This window comes from Chiloscyllium plagiosum, chromosome 5, assembly GCF_004010195.1.
Source record: "Chiloscyllium plagiosum isolate BGI_BamShark_2017 chromosome 5, ASM401019v2, whole genome shotgun sequence".
NCBI classification, from domain to species: Eukaryota; Metazoa; Chordata; class Chondrichthyes; order Orectolobiformes; family Hemiscylliidae; genus Chiloscyllium; species Chiloscyllium plagiosum.
In genome coordinates, this window is record NC_057714.1 from 78,048,849 (window position 1) to 78,066,980 (window position 18,132).

Here is an 18,132-nt window from a genome sequence, read left to right on the forward strand (position 1 = left end):
ATAGCTGTAAGTTCCAAAATGATTTGGATGGGTTGGTGGAGTGGGCAGGAAAGTGGCAGATGGATTCAACGCTGATAAGTGTGAAGTTAATGCATTTTGGGAGGTCAAAGAGTAAAAAGGCAATGCGCCTTAAATGGGAATATACTGAGAAGAGTAAATGAAGTGAGATATCTTGGCGTGCAAGTGCACAGTATCTAAAAGTAGCATTATGGGTAGATAAGAAGGTAACAAAGCTGAAAATGTGTTGCTGGAAAAGCGCAGCAGGTCAGGCAGCATCCAGGGAACAGGAGAGTCAACGTTCGGGCATAAGCCCTTCTTCAGGAATGCCCGAAACGTCGACTCTCCTGTTCCCTGGATGCTACCTGACCTGCTGCGCTTTTCCAGCAACACATTTTCAGCTCTGATCTCCAGCATTTGCAGACCTCACTTTCTCCTCAAAGAAGGTAACAAAGACAAATGGAATGTTGCCCCTCATTGACCGAGGTATAGAATACAAAAATAAAGATATTGATGCAGGTATAATGATATACAACACTGTTGAGTCCACAACATGGAGTACTGTGTGGAGTTGTGGTCACCACATACAGAACGGAAGTAATTACTCAGAGGAGAATGCAGAGAAGATTTACTAGAATGAGGTTGGCATTGATTTTCTTGGAACAGAGAAGCTGAAGGGTGACATGATTGAGGCATACAAAATTGTGAAGGTTAGAGATAGAGTAGACAGGAGGAACCTATTTCACTTGGCAGAGAGTTCAAAAGCTAGGGTCATAGATTCAAGTTAAGTGACAGAAGGATTAGCGGGTATGCAAGGAAAAATGTTTTTACGCAGATAGTGATGAATGTCTGGAAGTCACTGCCTGAGTTGGTGGTTGAGGCAGAGACCTTAAACTCTTTTTTAAAAAAAAAAGTACCTGGATCTGCCTCTTAAGTGCTACAAGCTGCAGGGCTCTGTGCCATGTATAAGAAGATGGGTCGGCATGGATAACATGGGCTGAATAGCCTCCTTCTGTGCTGTTTTATTGCTTTGATTTGTGGTTTCAGTAAGATCACCTCTCATTCCAATGAGGACCGGCCCAATCTACTTAACCTCCCCTTGTATGACAGTTGCTCCGTGCCTGGTATACAGCCAATGCCAGTGTATCTTTTCTTGGGTAACAGAACAAAAAAACATTCACAGTATTCTAGCTGTGGTCTGACTAGTACTCTGTGTAGTTTTAGCAAAATGTATCAATTAAAGGCCACCATTCAACTTGCCTTCCCTATTACTTGCTGAACTTGGCTGCTAACGTTTTGTGATTCATTTGAGGATTTCCAAAACCCCCTCTGCTGCAGCTTTCTGCAGTTTTTTAAAATTTAAATAATAATCAGCTCCTCTATTCTTCCTCCCGTAATGCATAACCTCACATTAACTTATATTCCAACTGTCAAGTTTCTGCCCACTCATTTAACCTGTCAGTATACATCTTCAGACTCTTAGTCTCATCTTCGCAATTTCCCTTGCCACTTACATTTGTCTCATCCACCTGGCTATAGTGCATTCATTCATCCAGTCACTAATATATATTGTGTTTAATAGTTATGGACCAAGCATGGATTTCTACGAGTTAAAGATTGTCATTCTGAAAATGCCTCCCTCAGCCCAACTGTCTGTCTAACTAGCCACCCCTCTATCCGTGCAAATATATTATCTACAGCACGACGGGCTATTATTATGTAGCCTAATGTGTGGTACCTTCTCAAAACGTTCTGAAATAACAAATATATTACATCCATTGCTTCCTTTTATCTATCGTGCTTGTCATCTGCTCAAGATATTCTAATAAATTTGTCAGTTATGACTTCCCCTTGAAGTTTAGACAGAGACAAAAAAACTGCAGATGCTAGAATCCAAAGTAGACAGGCAGGGGGCTGGAAGAACACAGCAAGCCAGGCAGCATCAGGAGGTGGAGAAGTCGACGTTTTGTGTGTAGCCCTTCAGGACTGGGGGTGGGTGTGGGGGGAGCTGCAGATAAAGGGGGTGGGTTGGGGCAGGATGATGAAGTGGAGATAAGTGAAGACAGGTAGAGAGTACGACCTGGTTGGTCAATGGGAGGAATGAATCCAGTTGGTGGCAGGGAGCAGTGACTGTGAGAGGTAGGGGCTGCGAAGGTGGTCAGGGTATGGGGAGGGAGGTTATTTGAAATTGAGAATTCGATGTTGAGTCCTCAAGTCTGTAGGGTGCCCAGGTGGAAGATAAGGTGTTCCTCCAATAGGCGCTGTGGTTTATTTTGGCAATGGAGGAGGCCAAGGATGGTCATGTCAGGAAGGGAGTGGTTGGGGAAATTGAAATGGGTGCTGACTGGGCAGTCTAGTCGGCCCCTGCGGACTCAGCTGTGGTGCTCGGTGAGTCATTCCCTAAGTTTATATTCGGTTTCCCCTATATAGAGAAGACCACATCGGGAGCACCTAATGCAATAAACGAGGTTGGAGCAGAGGCTGTTGAACCTCTGTCTCACTTGGAAGGACTGTTTGGGGCCCTAGATGGAGGTGAGGGGATGGTGTACTAGCAGGTTTTGCATTTTTCTGGTTGCAGTGAAAGATACCTGGGTGTTCACATCACCCCCAGCCACTGAACGAAGGACTGTCAGAGGCAATGGTTACTGCAGAAGACTGAGACAGGTGGGGAAGGGAAGATGTTCTTGGTGGTGGGGTCTGTTTGGAGTTGGCAGAAGTGTTTGAGGATGATGCATTGGATGCAGAGACTAGTGGGATGGTAGGTAAGGACAAGGGGGACTATCGCCTTATTACATTGGGGGAGGAGGGATTTAGAGCAGTGGAAGGGGAAGTGGTGCGGCGAAAAGCTGTCTGGATGAGGGAGGGAGGAAAAGTGCGTTGCTCAAACTAGGTGGACATCTAGGATGCTCACGAGTTGAATGTCTCCTCGTCTGGGCAGAGGTGGAGGATTTGGGAGAATGGGATGGAGTATTTGCAGGATACTGGGTGGGAGGAGGAGAATTCAATGTTGAGTCCTCAAGGCTGTAGGGTGCCCAGGTGGAAGATAAGGTGTGTTCCTCCAATAGGTAGTTATGGGAGTCTGTGGATTTGTAGTTGATGTCTGTCTGCAGACTGCTGTCAGAGTTGGAAATGGTGAGGTCGAGAAAGGGGAGGGAGGTGTCTGAGATGGACCAAGTGAATTTGAGGGCGCGGTGGAAGTTATGGGTGAAGTCGATGACTTGTTCTAGTTCAGCCTGGGTGCAGGATGCAGTACCAATGCCGTCGTCGATGTAACACCAGAAGAGTTGGGGTACAGTGCCTGAGTAGGTGCTGAAGAGGGGCTGTTAGATATGGCTGACAAAGGCAGATGTAACTGGGGTCCATCCGGGTACACGTGGCCACCCCCTTGATTTGGAGGAAATTGGAGGAGTTGAAGAAAAAGTTATTGAGGGTGAGGACCAGTTCAGGGAGGCGGAAGAGGGTATTGGTGGAGGGGTACTGGATGGGTCTATTGGAGAGGAAGAAGCGGAGGGCCAGGACACCGTCATTGTGGGACATGGATGTGTATAAGGACTGCATGTCAAGAGTGAAGAGAAAGCACTGCAGGCTGGGGAACTGGAAGTTGTTGAAGATATGGAGGGCGTGGTTGGTGTCGCAGATGTAAGTGGAAAGTGCCTGAACTATGGGGGAGAGGATGGAGTTGAGGTAGGACGAGAATGAGTTCGGTGGGGCAGGAACTTGCCAAGATGGTGGATCTGCTGGGTGGTTGGGCCCTCAATAACTTTTCCTTCAACTCCTCGCATTTCCTCCAAATCAAAGGTGTGGCCATGGGTACCTGGATAGGCCTCAGCTAGACCTGCATCTTTATCGGCCATATCGAACAGTCTCTCTTCAGCACCTGCATAGGCACTGTACCCCAACTCTTCCACTGTTAATTGATGACTGCATCGGTGCAGCGTCCTGAACCCAGGTTGAACTGGAGCCGTTCATCGACTTCACCCACAACTTCCACCCTGCCCTCAAATTCACTTGGTCCATCTCAGACACTGCCCTCCCATTTTGTGACCTCACCATTTCCATCTCCAACTACTTTCTACAGATGGACTTCTACTACAAACCCACAGAATCCCATAACTATCTGGACTACACCTCCTCCCATCCAGTATCCTGCAAAATTTCCATCCCATTCTCCCAATTCCTCCATCTCCACTGCATCTGCTCAGATGAGGAGACATACCACTAATGAGCATCCCAGATACCCACCTGTTTTGAGGAATGCACTTTTCCTCCCTCAGTCATCTAGACAGCCCTCCACCGCATCACCTCCATTCCCCTAAAACCATTGCTCTAAAACCCCCCTCAACGCAATAAGGACAGAGTCCCCCTTGATTTCACCTACCACCCCACTAGTCTTTGCATCGAAGGGCCCCAAACATCCTTCCAGATGAGACACAAGTTCTCCTGCCTCTCTTCCAACCCAGCTTATTGCATCAGATGCTCCTGATGTAATCTTCTCTACATCGGGGAGACCGAACTTAAGCTTAGGGAACAGCTCTCCGAGCATTGCAACCTGGTCAGCGGGGGCCGACCTGACCTCCCAGTCCGCACCCATTTATATTCCCCCAACCACTCCCTTTCTAACATGACTATCCTTGGCCTCCTCGATTGCCACAATGAGCCACAGCGCCTATTGAAGGAACTACGCCTTATCTTCCGTCTGAGCACCCTACAGCCCGGAGGACTCAATTGAGTGCTCCAATTTCAAATAACCTCCCTCCCCATCCCCTAACTCCCTTTCCAGCCCCTCCCCCTCAATGCCACTGCTCTCTGCTACCAACCGGGTCGTACTCTCTACCTGTCTTCACCTATCCCCATTTCACCAACCTGTCCCAACCCACCCCCTTTATCCACCCCCTTTATCTGCAGCTCCCCCTACACCCATGCCCAGTTCTGAAGAAGAGTTTCACCCGAAACGTCGATTTCTCTACCTCTTGATGCTGTCTGGCCTGCTGTGTTCTTCCAGCCTCCTGTCTGTCTACTTCCCCTTGAAGAAGCCATGCTGACATTGCAAGATCATATTATCTATTTCTAAATGATCTGTTATTAGATTCTTTTCAAAAGAACCTAGCATTTTCCTAAATACAGAGATTAAACTAATTGACCTATAGTTACCTGTTCTTTATCTCCATGTCTTTTTAGATAAAACTGTTATATTGATAACTTTCCAGTCCTGAAACTTTTCCAGAATCTAAGGATTCTTGGAAGATTACCACAAGTGTATCTAGTATTTCTCTAGCTACATCCTTCACTAACGTATGATGCATCACATCAAGTCCAGAAAACATGTTGATCTTTACCACCAATTGTTTCAGTAGCACTTTTTCTCTGGTGATAGTTATTGTATTTATTTCATCACCTTTTGCTCCTTGATTATTAAATAATTTTGGAAAACTATCCAGTGTTGTCTTCTTTGAAGGCTGATTCAAAGTATTTATTTAACTCTACTGCGATTTCCTGGTTCCCCATTTTTATTTCCCCAGTCTTGTAGTCTAAGAGGCTATATTTACTTTAGTTTCTCTCTCCCTTTGTATGTCTCAAGACGTTCTTGCTGTCCATCTTGATATTATTGACAAGTTTACACTGTTTATTTTCTCCCTTTTTTTTGATAATCTTGTTGTTTTTTAAAAGTTTCTCAATCCTTTGGCTTACTACTAATTTTTGCCACAGTGTATGTTTTAATTTAATATGATCTTTCACTTTCCTGTTTAACCATAGTGGGTTTATCCACTTCTTAGAATCTCTGTTCCTCAGTAAGATGTATCTTTGTTGTGAGCCATGAGCTGTTGTCTTAAGCGTTTACCCCTTGTTTCTTAACTGTCCTTGTCCCAGAGTACTCTAAGCAGCTCTGCCATCATTTTTTTGTAATTAACTTTATTTAAATTTAACGCAGTTGTTTCTGACCCAAAATCCAAACCCCCCCCCCCCGCCCCCGACCCCACTAAAACTTAATGATAAATTCTGCTATGTTATGGTCACTGTTTCCTCATTACACATTGATAGATCCAACTAGCCTGATCTCTGGTTGGATCCACCATATAGTGTTCTAGGAAACTGCCCTAAATACATACTATGAATTCTTATAGAACATAGAACAGTACAGCACAGAACAGGCCTTTCAGCCCACAATGTTGTGCCGACCATTGATCCTCATGTAAGGTAAACCTAATGTACGAACCCTCAAATTTCTGTGACCATATGCATGTCCAGCAGTCTCTTAAATATCCCCAATGACCTCGCTTCCACAACTGCTGCTGGCAACTCATTCCATGCTCTCTCAACTCTGCGTAAAGCTCCCGCCTCTGACATCTCTCTATACTTTCCGCCAAACAGCTTAAAACTATGACCCCTCGTGTTAACAATTTCTGCCCTGGGAAAAAGTCTCTGGCTATCAACTCCATCTATGCCTCTCATTATCTTGTACACCTCAATTAGGTCCCCTCTCTTCCTTTTTTCCAATGAAAAAAGTCCGAGCTCAGTCAACCTCTTTTCGTAAGATAAGCCCTCCATTCCAGGCAGCATCCTGGTGAACCTCCTCTGAACCCTCTCCAAAGCATCCACATCTTTCCTATAATAGGGCAACCAGAACTGGACACAGTATTCCAAGTGTGGTCTAACCAAAGTTTTATAGAGCTGCAACAAGATCTCACTGCTCTTAAACTCAATCCCCACACCATAATGAAAGCCAAAACACCATAATCTTTCTAAACAACCCTGTCCACTTGGGTGGCAATTTTAAGGGATCTATGTACCTACTCACCAAGATCCCACTGTTCCTCCACACTGCCAGAATCCTGTCTTTAATCCTGTACTCAACTTTCAAGTTCGACCTTCCAAAATGCATCACTTTGCATTTATCCAGGTTGAACTCCATCTGCCACCTCTCAGCCCATCTCTGCATCCTGTCAATGTCACACTGCAGCCTACAACAGACTTCTAAACTGCCGACGACACCTCCAACTTTTGTCTTGTCTGCAAACTTGCTAACCCATCTCCTCATCCAAGTCATTAATAAAAATTACAAAGAGTTAGAGGTCCAAGAACAGAGCCCTGAGGAACACCACTCACCACTGACTTCCAGGCAGAATACTTTCCTTCCACTACCACTCGCTGTCTTCTGTCGACCAGCCAATTCTGTATCCCATTCCTCCTGACCTTCTGAATGAGCCTACCATGGGGAATCTTATCAAATGCCTTGCTTAAGTCCATATACACCACATATACGCCATGTACGCCATATACACCACATCCACTGCTCGACCCTCATCAACTTGTCTAGTAACTTGTCGTCTTTTTGTCTGTTTCTGTCAATCTGACTATCCCAATCTACATGAAAATTAAAGTCACCTATGCATAATATACTGCTTTTGTTACATGCCTTCAATATTTCCTGATTTATTTTCTGTTCCATCATATAGCTACTGTTAGGGACCCTACAGACAACAACTACCAGTGTCTTCCTCCCTTTTTTATTTCTTGCCCACAGCCATGTGGATTCTACGCCTTCCAATCCAAGATCATTTCTTGCTATCACAATTATTTCATCCTGTACTATTAATGCTACCTCCCCACCCTTTCCTATTCTTCCAAAAATTTGCATCTTCTTGAACATTTAGTTCCCAGCTTTGATCTACTTGTCACTGTCTTAATACTGGCTATACAGATCGTATCTGTTAACTTGCATTTGTGCTATTAATTCATTTATTTTGTTCTGAACACTATTCTCATTCAAGGGCAAGCACCGTGGTTCAGTGGTTAGCACTGCTGCTTCACGGTGTCAGGGAACCGGGTTCAATTCCAACCTTGGGCAACTGTGTGTGGAGTTTGCATGTTCTCCCCTTGTCTGAGTGGATCGCCACTGGGTGCTCCAGTTTCCTCCCACAGTCGAAAGATGTGCAAGTTAGGTGGATTGGCTGTGCTAAAATGCCCATAGTGTTCAGATATGTGTAGGTTAGGTGCATTAGCCATAGGAAATGCAAGGTTACAAGGATAGGGATCCTTTGAAGGGTCAGTATGGACTTGCTGAGCTGAATGACCTGTTCACAAGTTGTAGGGATTCAAAGTGATTAGCCATTAATTTTGCCCTTCTATAATTATTCCCCCCTTCACCCTATTTACTGTTTGTGTACTGTCTCTTTCTGTCCCACTCTGGTTATCATTATCAAAATAACTGCCGTGTAATTCTGCCATTTTAGCTTGCAAGCTTGCGCGCACCTTCCCCCACCATTGGTTTAAAGCCCTTTCTACAGCCCTAGTTATTTGATTCACCAGAAAATTGGTCCCAATGTGGTTCTGTGCCGTTACCCCTTATTCCCTTTTATTTTGTCATGTTTACTCATTTTCAATGTCTTTGCTTTGTGAGTAACTTTGTTTAGTAGTTAACTATTGTACTATATAAATGTAGTTCTAAATCACTTGTTGTCTTATGTTTCGTTATAAAGAAGCTGCATAGTAAATTTGAATCTTATAATTTTAGGAACGGGCTTGCAGTGGACAGAGTACTAGCAGTTCTTCTCTCGCTAGTCCACCGACAACTGGACAGAGTCCAGCTCTGCAAGGATCAGGAATTCATCAGGTTAATTGTATGTCAGGAGCACTAGCTAGCGGTATGCAGACTATGGCCTCCTCCATCCCCACAATGTCTTCAGTAGGTGGGTTAATGGGAACTTTACCAGGAAATCAACTAGCAATAAATGGATTTGTGGGTACTTTAAATGGAGTTATACAGACTCCCATCTCAATAGCGCAAAATGCAAGTCCGCTAACGCATGCAGCTGTACCACCTAATGTGAGTGTTCCATTGTCTACCAATCTAAACAACAGGTAAGATCTTTCAAACGTTTCTACCAGCATTTTGAAAACTTGCTTTTGGCCTATAAAATCAGCACTGAGTTTCATTTGGTCAGTCTTATGATTCAAATGTTATCAGAGAACATTTGACATGCTGAATTTTTCAGGTTTTTGCTTGGAAGTTTATTGTTTCTGAAAACAAAATTGAACTAAACAATTATTAATCAGAGCATATTGAAGAAGACTGATGTTTTTCTTGATGTAGTAATGATTAAAGCTGTGTTAACATTGGTCTCCAGTGTCAATGCACAGGCAGTTCAGATGAAGTGTTTTTTAAAGTTTCCATGTTGCCAAATTTATGTTCGCCTCCACTTTTCTTGGACATTTTTACCTATTCCCCCTTTTCCCTTAACAATCTTGTGAACAACTAATTGCAGTACTCTGTGTATTTTGTAAGTTGACAGTATCGATGTAAGAGATGATGGGATATTACACTGTGGCAGCAAGCAGGGTTGTTATCTGTAGCCATGACTAGTGCTAACAACTGGCACAGGGATCATTGCCAATCCTGATCAGGTTAGCTGATGAGAGATGGCAGCAAGATTTCCGACTGTGATTGGATGTTTGCATGCGTGTTTGATCATGTATCACTTGCCAGCCAATCAAAAATGTTAATTTGCCTTATGCAAATGATAGGTTGGTGTCTTTGTTTATCTTTAAGATAGTTCAAGAATAGTTGCTTTGTGTCAAAATAGATTTTGAATACCATCATGTATTCCGATATTTTTGCAACAATTTTATTGAACAGAAGGAGGCCAGATGACAACTCTTCTTCATATCAGCTCTGTAGATCAAATCTAGTCTGCTCCATTCCCCTGATCTATTCCTGTAGTTCTGAACATTTACTTCTTTCAGTAGCCTTTGAATTTTCTTTTCAAGTCATTCATTGTCTTAAACTAGTCGAGTAGGTACCATGTTCAAGTTATCATCACTTATGGAGGGGAAAACAACATTTATCCTTACACTACTCCACTGATCTCTTACCCATAATCTTGTACCCTCAGCTTATAGAGTCATAGGGGTATACAGCACGGAAACAGGCCCTTCGGCCCAAAATGGTTCATGCCAACCAGCTTTCCTAAACTGAACTAGTTCTATTTGCTTGTATTTGGCCCACATCCATCTAAACCTTTCCTATCTATGTAACTGTACAGTGTCTACCACTTCATCTGGCAGCTTGTCCCATGTACATACCACCTGTGTGAAAAGGTGGTTCATCGGGTCCTTTTTTAAATGTGAAACCAATCCCCCTCCGCCTGCAACAAACCAGGCAGCATCAGGAGGTGCAGACATCAACCACCCTATCTCCCCTTTATCTACAGCACCCTTTACACCAGCCCTGAAGAAGAGTTACACCCAAAACATTGATTTCTCCACCTCCTGATGCTGCCTGGCTTGTTTTATTCTTTCTGCTTGTCTACCTTATTAGCAATAGGCAGCATGGCTTTCTGCAAGAAAGACCGTACCTCACAAACTTGATCATTTGAGGGAGTGGCAAAGATGTTTGTTGAAGGTAGGGTCATTTCTGATGTCTATGTAGACTTTTGCAAGGCTTTTGACAAGGTTCCTCATGGCCGGCTGATACAAAAGGTGAACTCAAATGGGCTCTATGGTGAGATGGATACAGAGCAGGCTTATAGTCATAGAAGACAGACACTAGTGCTGGAAGAGTGTTTTTCTTACTGGAGCTCTGTAAGCAGTGGTGTTTTTCAGGGGTCAGTATGGTGATCTTTTTTTTGTAATTATAAATAAATGATTTGCAGGAGAATGCAGGTGGCCTGATTAGTAAGCTTGCAGGCGACACAGAGATTGGGGAGTTGCAGATTGTGAGGAAGTTTGCTCGAGGATATAGCAGGAGATAGAAAGGTTTGGGCAGAGAAGTGGCAGATGGAGTTTAATCCAGACAATTGAGAGGTGATGCATTCTGGGATATCTAATGTAGGAAGGAATTGTCCGGTCGATGGCAGAACTCTTTGTAGCATCATCACACAGAGGAACTTGGACTTAGAGGTCCACAATTCCCTGAAAGTGTGAACACAAGTGGATAAGATGGTCAAGAAGGCATTTGGAATGTTTGCCATCATTAGTCAGGGCATTCAGTATGAAAATAGACAATATATGTTGCAGCTGTATAGATCTATAGCTGAAAATGTGTTGCTGGAAAAGCGCAGCAGGTCAGGCAGCATCCAAGGAACAGGAGAATCAGGTCTATAGTTAGATCACATTTGGAATAGTGTGCGCAGTCCTGGTTGCCACACCACCAGAAGAATGTGGTGGCTTTGGAATGAGTACAGAAACTGTTAACCAGGATGTTGCCTACAAGAAGAGATTGGACAAATGTCATTTATTTTGAATGTTGAAGGATGCAGGAGCCCTGATAAGTTTACAAAATTATGAGAGACATAGACAGGTGAAGTCTTTTTCCCGGGGCAGAAATATCAATTACTAGGGAACACATATGTTTAAGTTAAAAATGGGTGTGTTTAAAGGAGATGTGAGAGGCACATTTTTTACATGGAATATGCTGCTAGAAGAGGTGGTGAAGATGAGTACAATGGCAATGTTTATGAAGCATCTTGACAGATACATGAATAGGTAGGGAGTAGAGGGACGCAAACCATGTGAGGCGCAAAGTTTTTGGTTTAGAAAAGCATCATTTGTTGGCTCAGTTTTGGATCAAAGGGCCTGTTCCTATGCAGTACTGTTCTTTGTTATATAACTACAACATAGCTTCCTTTTTTTGTACTCAATACCTCTATTTATGAAATCCAACACCCTATTTGCTTTCAAAATCCGAAATTTCTGGAAAAGCTCAGTAGGTTTGACAACATCTGTGGAAAGAACAGAGGTAACCTTTTGGGTCGAGTGAACTCCTATGTGCTCTGCTGGCCATATTCTGAATATGTCCTCCTATCTTCAAATTTCTCTGCATATGTAAGTCCAGACTACTTTTATTCCTGCACACTTCAGAATGGTGTTACTAAGTGTGTAGTGCCTCTCCCTTTCTCCTCTGCCAAAATACATCACTTCTCAGTTTCCTGTTTGTATCTTGTTGGTAATCAATTGGTAAGATAGTAGTTGTTTGCCATACCTCTGGGGTTTGGTATCATCAAATTTTAAAAATTTGTACAGGTAATTAATCTCAAAGAAGCAGTGTTCCTATCCTTGGGGAGTTCACTATGTACTATTCTCCAATTTCAAAAAAAACATTTGCCACAACTTACTGACTCAGGGATGAAAAACAGTTTTTAATAATCTAATGTGATGTTGATACTCCTCTTATAATTATTAATTTGATTCATCAAACATTTATGTGGTATTTTGTTAAGCGCATTCTTGAAATCCACATTGACACCGTCCACTACCTTCTCTCCATCACTCTTCTCTGTTACTTCATCAAAAGATTCAGGTGATTAGTGAGGATTTTTAGAAATGTATTCTGGTTTGTCTGAACTAATTTGGACATTGTTACAGCTGAAAAGTAATTAGAAAATTTGTTTTAAAAATTTTTAACATACAAATCGATTCATTAAATGCAATAGACCGAGCTGGTGGATGCTGTGTGTTTCATGGAGAGCACATCTGCAAAACATGGTGGCTGCTTGAGCACCTTCGCCTCAGAATTGATGAGCTGAAGTCAGAGTGAAGAGCTAGAGTATGAAACGCACTGTATGGAAATATGGTGGAGGCTAGTTCAATGGAGGCATTCAAAAGGGCTTTGGATGATTATTTGGATCAAAATAAATGTACAAAATGTATGAGGAAGAAACAGGAGATTGGCACTAGATAATGATGCTCATTTACTGAGCCATTACAGGTAAAAGGGCCTCCTGCTGTATTGTAATATTTCTGTGATTTACCTGGACACTCGTTCAGAGACAATCACGCCCCTTTTATTAACTACATCACATGAAATTTTGTCCATGGTCAGGGGAGTGTGACTGCCAATGCTGCTATTGAGATCCAGAACTTAAGTTTGCAGCCTCAGTTCTCAGTTATTGCCCAGTTGGTACATGGTTCTTGCTCTTGTTATGAATGAGGGCGCAGACAGGAGAGGATGAGCAAACTGATGATAGTACTGGTACAGAGTGCATTCAAGTTGAGAGAAAAAGAAATGTTGTAGTGGTAGTAATAGGAGATAGCATAATTAGAGGAATAGATGCTGATATCTGCAGCAAAGCTAGAGTCGACCCAAGGTTTGCTTACCTGGTGTCAAAGTTAAGGGCATCTCATCTGTGCTAGAGAGGAACAATCCAGTTATCATGATCTAGGTAGGTACCAATTACCTAAGTAGGACTTGGGAAAGGGATCTGCTGAGAGGTTGCAAGCAGGTGAGGCTAAATTGTAAAGCAAAACCACAAAGATGATCATTTCCAGATTACTCCTTGAGCTAAATGCAATTAGGAATAAGATAAGTAGATTACAAAAGTAAATGTGCCCCCTCGAATTCCATTTTAATTTTGCTCTTTCGTCCTATCTTTCCTTAATTTTGTTATGTTTTGTTTAATTAGAGACCCAGGTAACTTGATATTTGCAGATAAAGGTTTTGAAACAAAGAACACAGGTGATTTGCTGGTGGGGTAAAACTTTCAAATAAAAGCATCTCTGGATAGTAGATCAAAAGTAAAAATCTGGCTCAAAGATTGGTATGGGAGAAATGGTTTCCAAGCAAACCTTAGCAGGACTTTATACAATTAATTGTAGGGTCCTCAGGAGTGTTGCTGAACAAGGAGTGCTTGGAATGCAGGTTCATAGCTCCTTGAAAGTGGAGTCGCAGGTAGATAGGATGGTGAAGAAGGCATTTGGTATGCTTTCCTTTATTGGTCAGAGTAGGGAGTACAGGAGTTGGGAGGTCATGTTGTGGCTGTACAGGATATTGGTTGGGCCACTTGGAATATTGCGTGCAATTCTGGTCTCCTTCCTATTGGAAAGATATTGTGAAATTTGGGGAGGGTTTAAAGGAGATTTGCAGGGATGTTGCCGGGGTTGGAAGATTGAGCTATGGAGAGAGGTTGAATAAACTAGGGCTGTTTTCCCTGGAGCGTCGGAGGCCGAGGGGTGACCTTATGGAGGTTTGCAGAATCATGAGGGGCATGTATAGGATAAATCGACAGAGTCTTTTTCCCGAGGTGGGGGAGTCCAGAACTATAGGACATAGGTTTGGGGCAAGAGGGGAAAGATATAAAAGACATCTCAGGGGCAACTTTTTCATGCAGAGGGTGGTACGTGTATGGAATGAGCTGCCAGAGGAAGTGGTGGAGGCTAGTACTGGATGGTTATGTGAACAGGAAGGGTTTGGAGGGTTATGGGCCAGGTGCTGGGAGGTTGGACTAGATTGGGTTGGGATATCTGGTTGGCATGGACGAGTTGGACCGAAGGGTCTGTTTCCATGCTGTACATCTCTATGACTATAATGCATGGGGCTCGTTATTATGGAAAGAGAGAGCCTGTTTCGGAGGGACAGGCTTCATTTGAACGATGCTAGAATCAGTGTCCTGGAGAATCATACAATTAGGCTTCTAGATGGGGCTTTAATGAGTGGAGGGGAAAGGTTCACTTGAAGACTTACTTATCAAATCAAAAGGAAATGAAAGAAGTACAGGGTAGTAAACATGAGAACATAAGAAATAGAAGCAGGGATAGGCAATTCAGCCCCCTTGAGCCTGCTCCACCATTTAATATGATCATGGCTGATCTCATCTGAGCCTCAACTCCATTTTTCTGCTCACTTTCAATAAGCCTTCAAATACATTACTAATTAACAATCGGTCTATCTCAAATTTACTCAATGTCTTGGCATCCATCATATGCTGAGCTGGTAAAGGACAGATTTACTACCCTTTGAGAAAAATAATTTCTCCTCATCTCCAATTTAAATCTGCTACCCCTTATCCGAAAACAATGACCCATCATTCTGGATTACCCCACATGAGGAAACCACTTCCTCCATCTAATTTGTGAACACCCTTTAGCATGTCATATATTTCATCTAAACTTCAGAGTATATAGCCTAAACTGCTCAATCTGTCTTCATGTGACAAATCCCTCAGAGTCATTGAGATATACAGCGCAGAAACGCCCTTCAGTCCAACTTGTCCATACCGACCAGATATCCTATAAAATCTAGTCCCATTTGCCAGCATTTAGCCCACATCCCTCTAAACCCTTCCTCTCATACACTCCTCCAGATGCCTTTTAAATGTTGTAATTGTACCAGCCTCCATCACTTTCTCTAGCAGCTTATTCCATACTCTCACCACCTTCTGTGTGAAAAAGTTGCCCCTGAGATCCCTTTTAAATCTTTCCTGTCGCAACTTAAACCTATGCCCTCCAGTTCTGGACTCTCCCACCCTGGGGAAAATAAATTGTCTATTTACCCTATCCATGCCCCTCATGATTTTATAAATCTCTTTAAGGTCACCCCTCAGCCTCCGTGCTCCAGGGAAAATAGCCGTAACCTATTCAGTCTCTCTCAACTCTCCAACCCTGGCAACATTTTTGTAAATCTTATCTGAACTCTTTCAAGTTTCACAAAATCCTATAGCAGGGAGATCAGAATTACACACACTATTCCAATAGTGGCATAACTGATGTCCTGTACAGCTGTAACATGACCTCCCAACTAACCAATAAAGGCAAACATACTAAACTGCACCTTCACTATCCTATCTATCTGAGACTCCATTTTCAACGAACTATGAACCTGCACTCCAAGGTCTCAATACTCCCTAGGTCCTTATACACTTAATGGTAAGTCCTGCCCTGATTTGCTTTTCCAAAATGCAGCAACTCACATTTATCAAAATTAAACTCTGTCTGCCACTCCTCGGCCCATTGGCCCATCTGATCAAGATTCCTTTGTACTCCAATGTAAACTTTGCTGTCTACTACACCTCCAATTTTGGTGTCATCTGCAAACATACTAACCATACCTCCTATATTCATATCCAAATCATTTATGTAACTGACAAAAAGCAGTGGACCCAGCACTGATCCTTGTGGCACACCACTGGTCACAGGCTTCCAGTCTCAAACGTAACCCTCACCACCACCCTCTGTCTTCTAGCTTCAAATCAATTTTGTATCCAAATGGCTAGTTCTCCTCTGTTCCATGTGATCTAAGCTTGCTAACCAAGGAAACTTACTGAAGCACACATAGATCATGTCTACCACTCTGCCTTTATCATCACGCTGCCTCTTCTTCAAAAAAACCCAATCAAGTTAGTGAAATATGATTTCCCATGCACAAAGCTATGTTAACTGTCCCTAATAGCACGACACTCTTGACTCCAATCTCCAGCATCTGCAGTCCTCATTTGTCTCTCGTAAGTCCTCGCCTTTCCAAATACATGTAAATCCTGGTCCTTAGGATTCCCTCCAAAAACTTTCCTACCACTGGTGTCAGACTGACTGGTCTCCCAAGCTCCCTGGCTTTTCCTTATCATCTTTCTTAAACAATTCTTTGGTATCAATCTAGTGAACCTCCCCTGAACTGCCTCCAATGCAATTACATCCCCCTTCAAGTAAAGGGACCAAGACTGTATGCAATACTCCAGGTGCAGCCTCACTCATGCCATATACATTTAAAAGGCAAAAGATATCAAAGTATCATAGGAAAAAATGGAAATGAAGGAAATAGAAAGGTAATATAAGCATAAGGATGGAGCATAATGGTGAAAATACAGAGCTTAAAAAGGCTCTTTATTTGAATGCATGGAGCATTTGTGACCAGATAGATGAGTTGACAGCACAAATAGGACTATATGAATGGCTTTATGGCGATTTCAGAGATGTGGTTACAGGGTGATCAAGACTAGATACTCTATTCTAGAAAAATAGGCAAAAATACTTGGGATTGTGTTGTTAACAAAGGAAGGTATCAGTGTCTTGTTGAATATTACACAATACCAGGTTATAGACCAACAGATTTATTTGGAAGCACTAGCTTTCGGAGCACCGAGCTAGTGCTCACAAATAAACCTGTTGGATGATAACCTGATGATGTGTGATTTTTAGGTTTGTCCACACCAGTCCAACCACTGCACCTCCAAGTCTTGTTGAATATTGATATAGACGCATTTGACCATGTTGTGGAACCAGTTTGGGTGGAAAGAAGGAACAGCCAAGGAAAGGAGTCACAGGTGGGAGCCACCAAAGATTTGTCTCACTGTAGGACAAAACAAATCTGGCAATACAGGAGGCATGTTAGAAGGGCACTACAATTGTCATGAGCTATTTTAATCTGTATATTGACTGGAGAAATCTGATGAGCAAGAGTAATGTGAAAGATGCATTTGTAGAGTACATCAGGGGATTCCTTCTTGGAGCACTACATTGCACAACCTACTGAGATACAGGCTCTTTTAGATTTCGTAATACATAGAGCTAAGTTAGTGAGGATGGAATAGAATACAGTGAAAAGTTTACAAGTTACCATTTACGATGCTATCTTAAGTACAAAGTACATATTCTGAAGTGCAAACGTTTGGGGGAAAATATTGAAAAATAAAGAAATAAAAGTCTAGAATTACAGATCATAGGAATAAATTGGAAAAATAAAGAAATATGTTCAGAATAACAGTTCTTCGAATCCAGTTCATGCCAACACCTGGCCTCTCGTCCTCTAGCTGGAACTTGACTTTGTTCTGTACTGGCCTTCACCTCGAGGTTCTTGAGGCCAGGAGACCACTCTGGAATCATCTCAAGGATGAAAGTCCACGCTGAGGCCACTCCAGACTGCAGAGATCTCTCAGTTCAGCATCGTCTGGGGTCACAAAATGGTAGAATTTCACATTCAGTTTGAGAGAGACCATTTCAGGTTTCAAATCAGTGCCTTCATTTTAAACAAAAACCGTGACAGAAATATGAAAGAACAGTTGTCTAAAGCTGCTGAGAAATAGTCTGAGGGGAGTTGGCAGACATTTGATGTGCAGTGGCAGACAGCAGAAACTTCATAACACTTAAATTTATTGCAGTCCAAAAGAAGGTATATAAAGGATTAAATAAAAGGATGAGCCATCTGTGATCAATAAAGCGAAGGTATATAAAGTGGTGAAAACTAGTCACAAAATTGGGAATTTATTAGAAATCTGCAATGGTCATCTGAAAAGCCAATAAAAGGAGAGAAAATTGATTATTGAAGTAAGTTGGCAAGAAATATAGAAAACAGGCAGAGCTTCTATGCATATACAAACAGAAATTATATCCAAAGTGAGTTTGGGGCCATTGGAGTATGCAACTGGGGAACCG

At 42.6% G+C, this 18,132-nt stretch overlaps 1 protein-coding gene across 1 annotated transcript in view; it reads left to right on the forward strand.

Annotated features, from left to right (window-relative positions):
* LOC122550025 (protein AF-10-like) overlaps positions 1 to 18,132 on the forward strand; it is a 49,525-nt gene that overhangs the window by 21,223 nt on the left and 10,170 nt on the right. Inside the window, exon 6 of the mRNA XM_043690432.1 lies at positions 8,510 to 8,856. Within this exon, the coding sequence (XP_043546367.1) occupies positions 8,510 to 8,856 (347 nt within the window). The remainder of the gene's footprint in view (positions 1 to 8,509; positions 8,857 to 18,132) is intronic.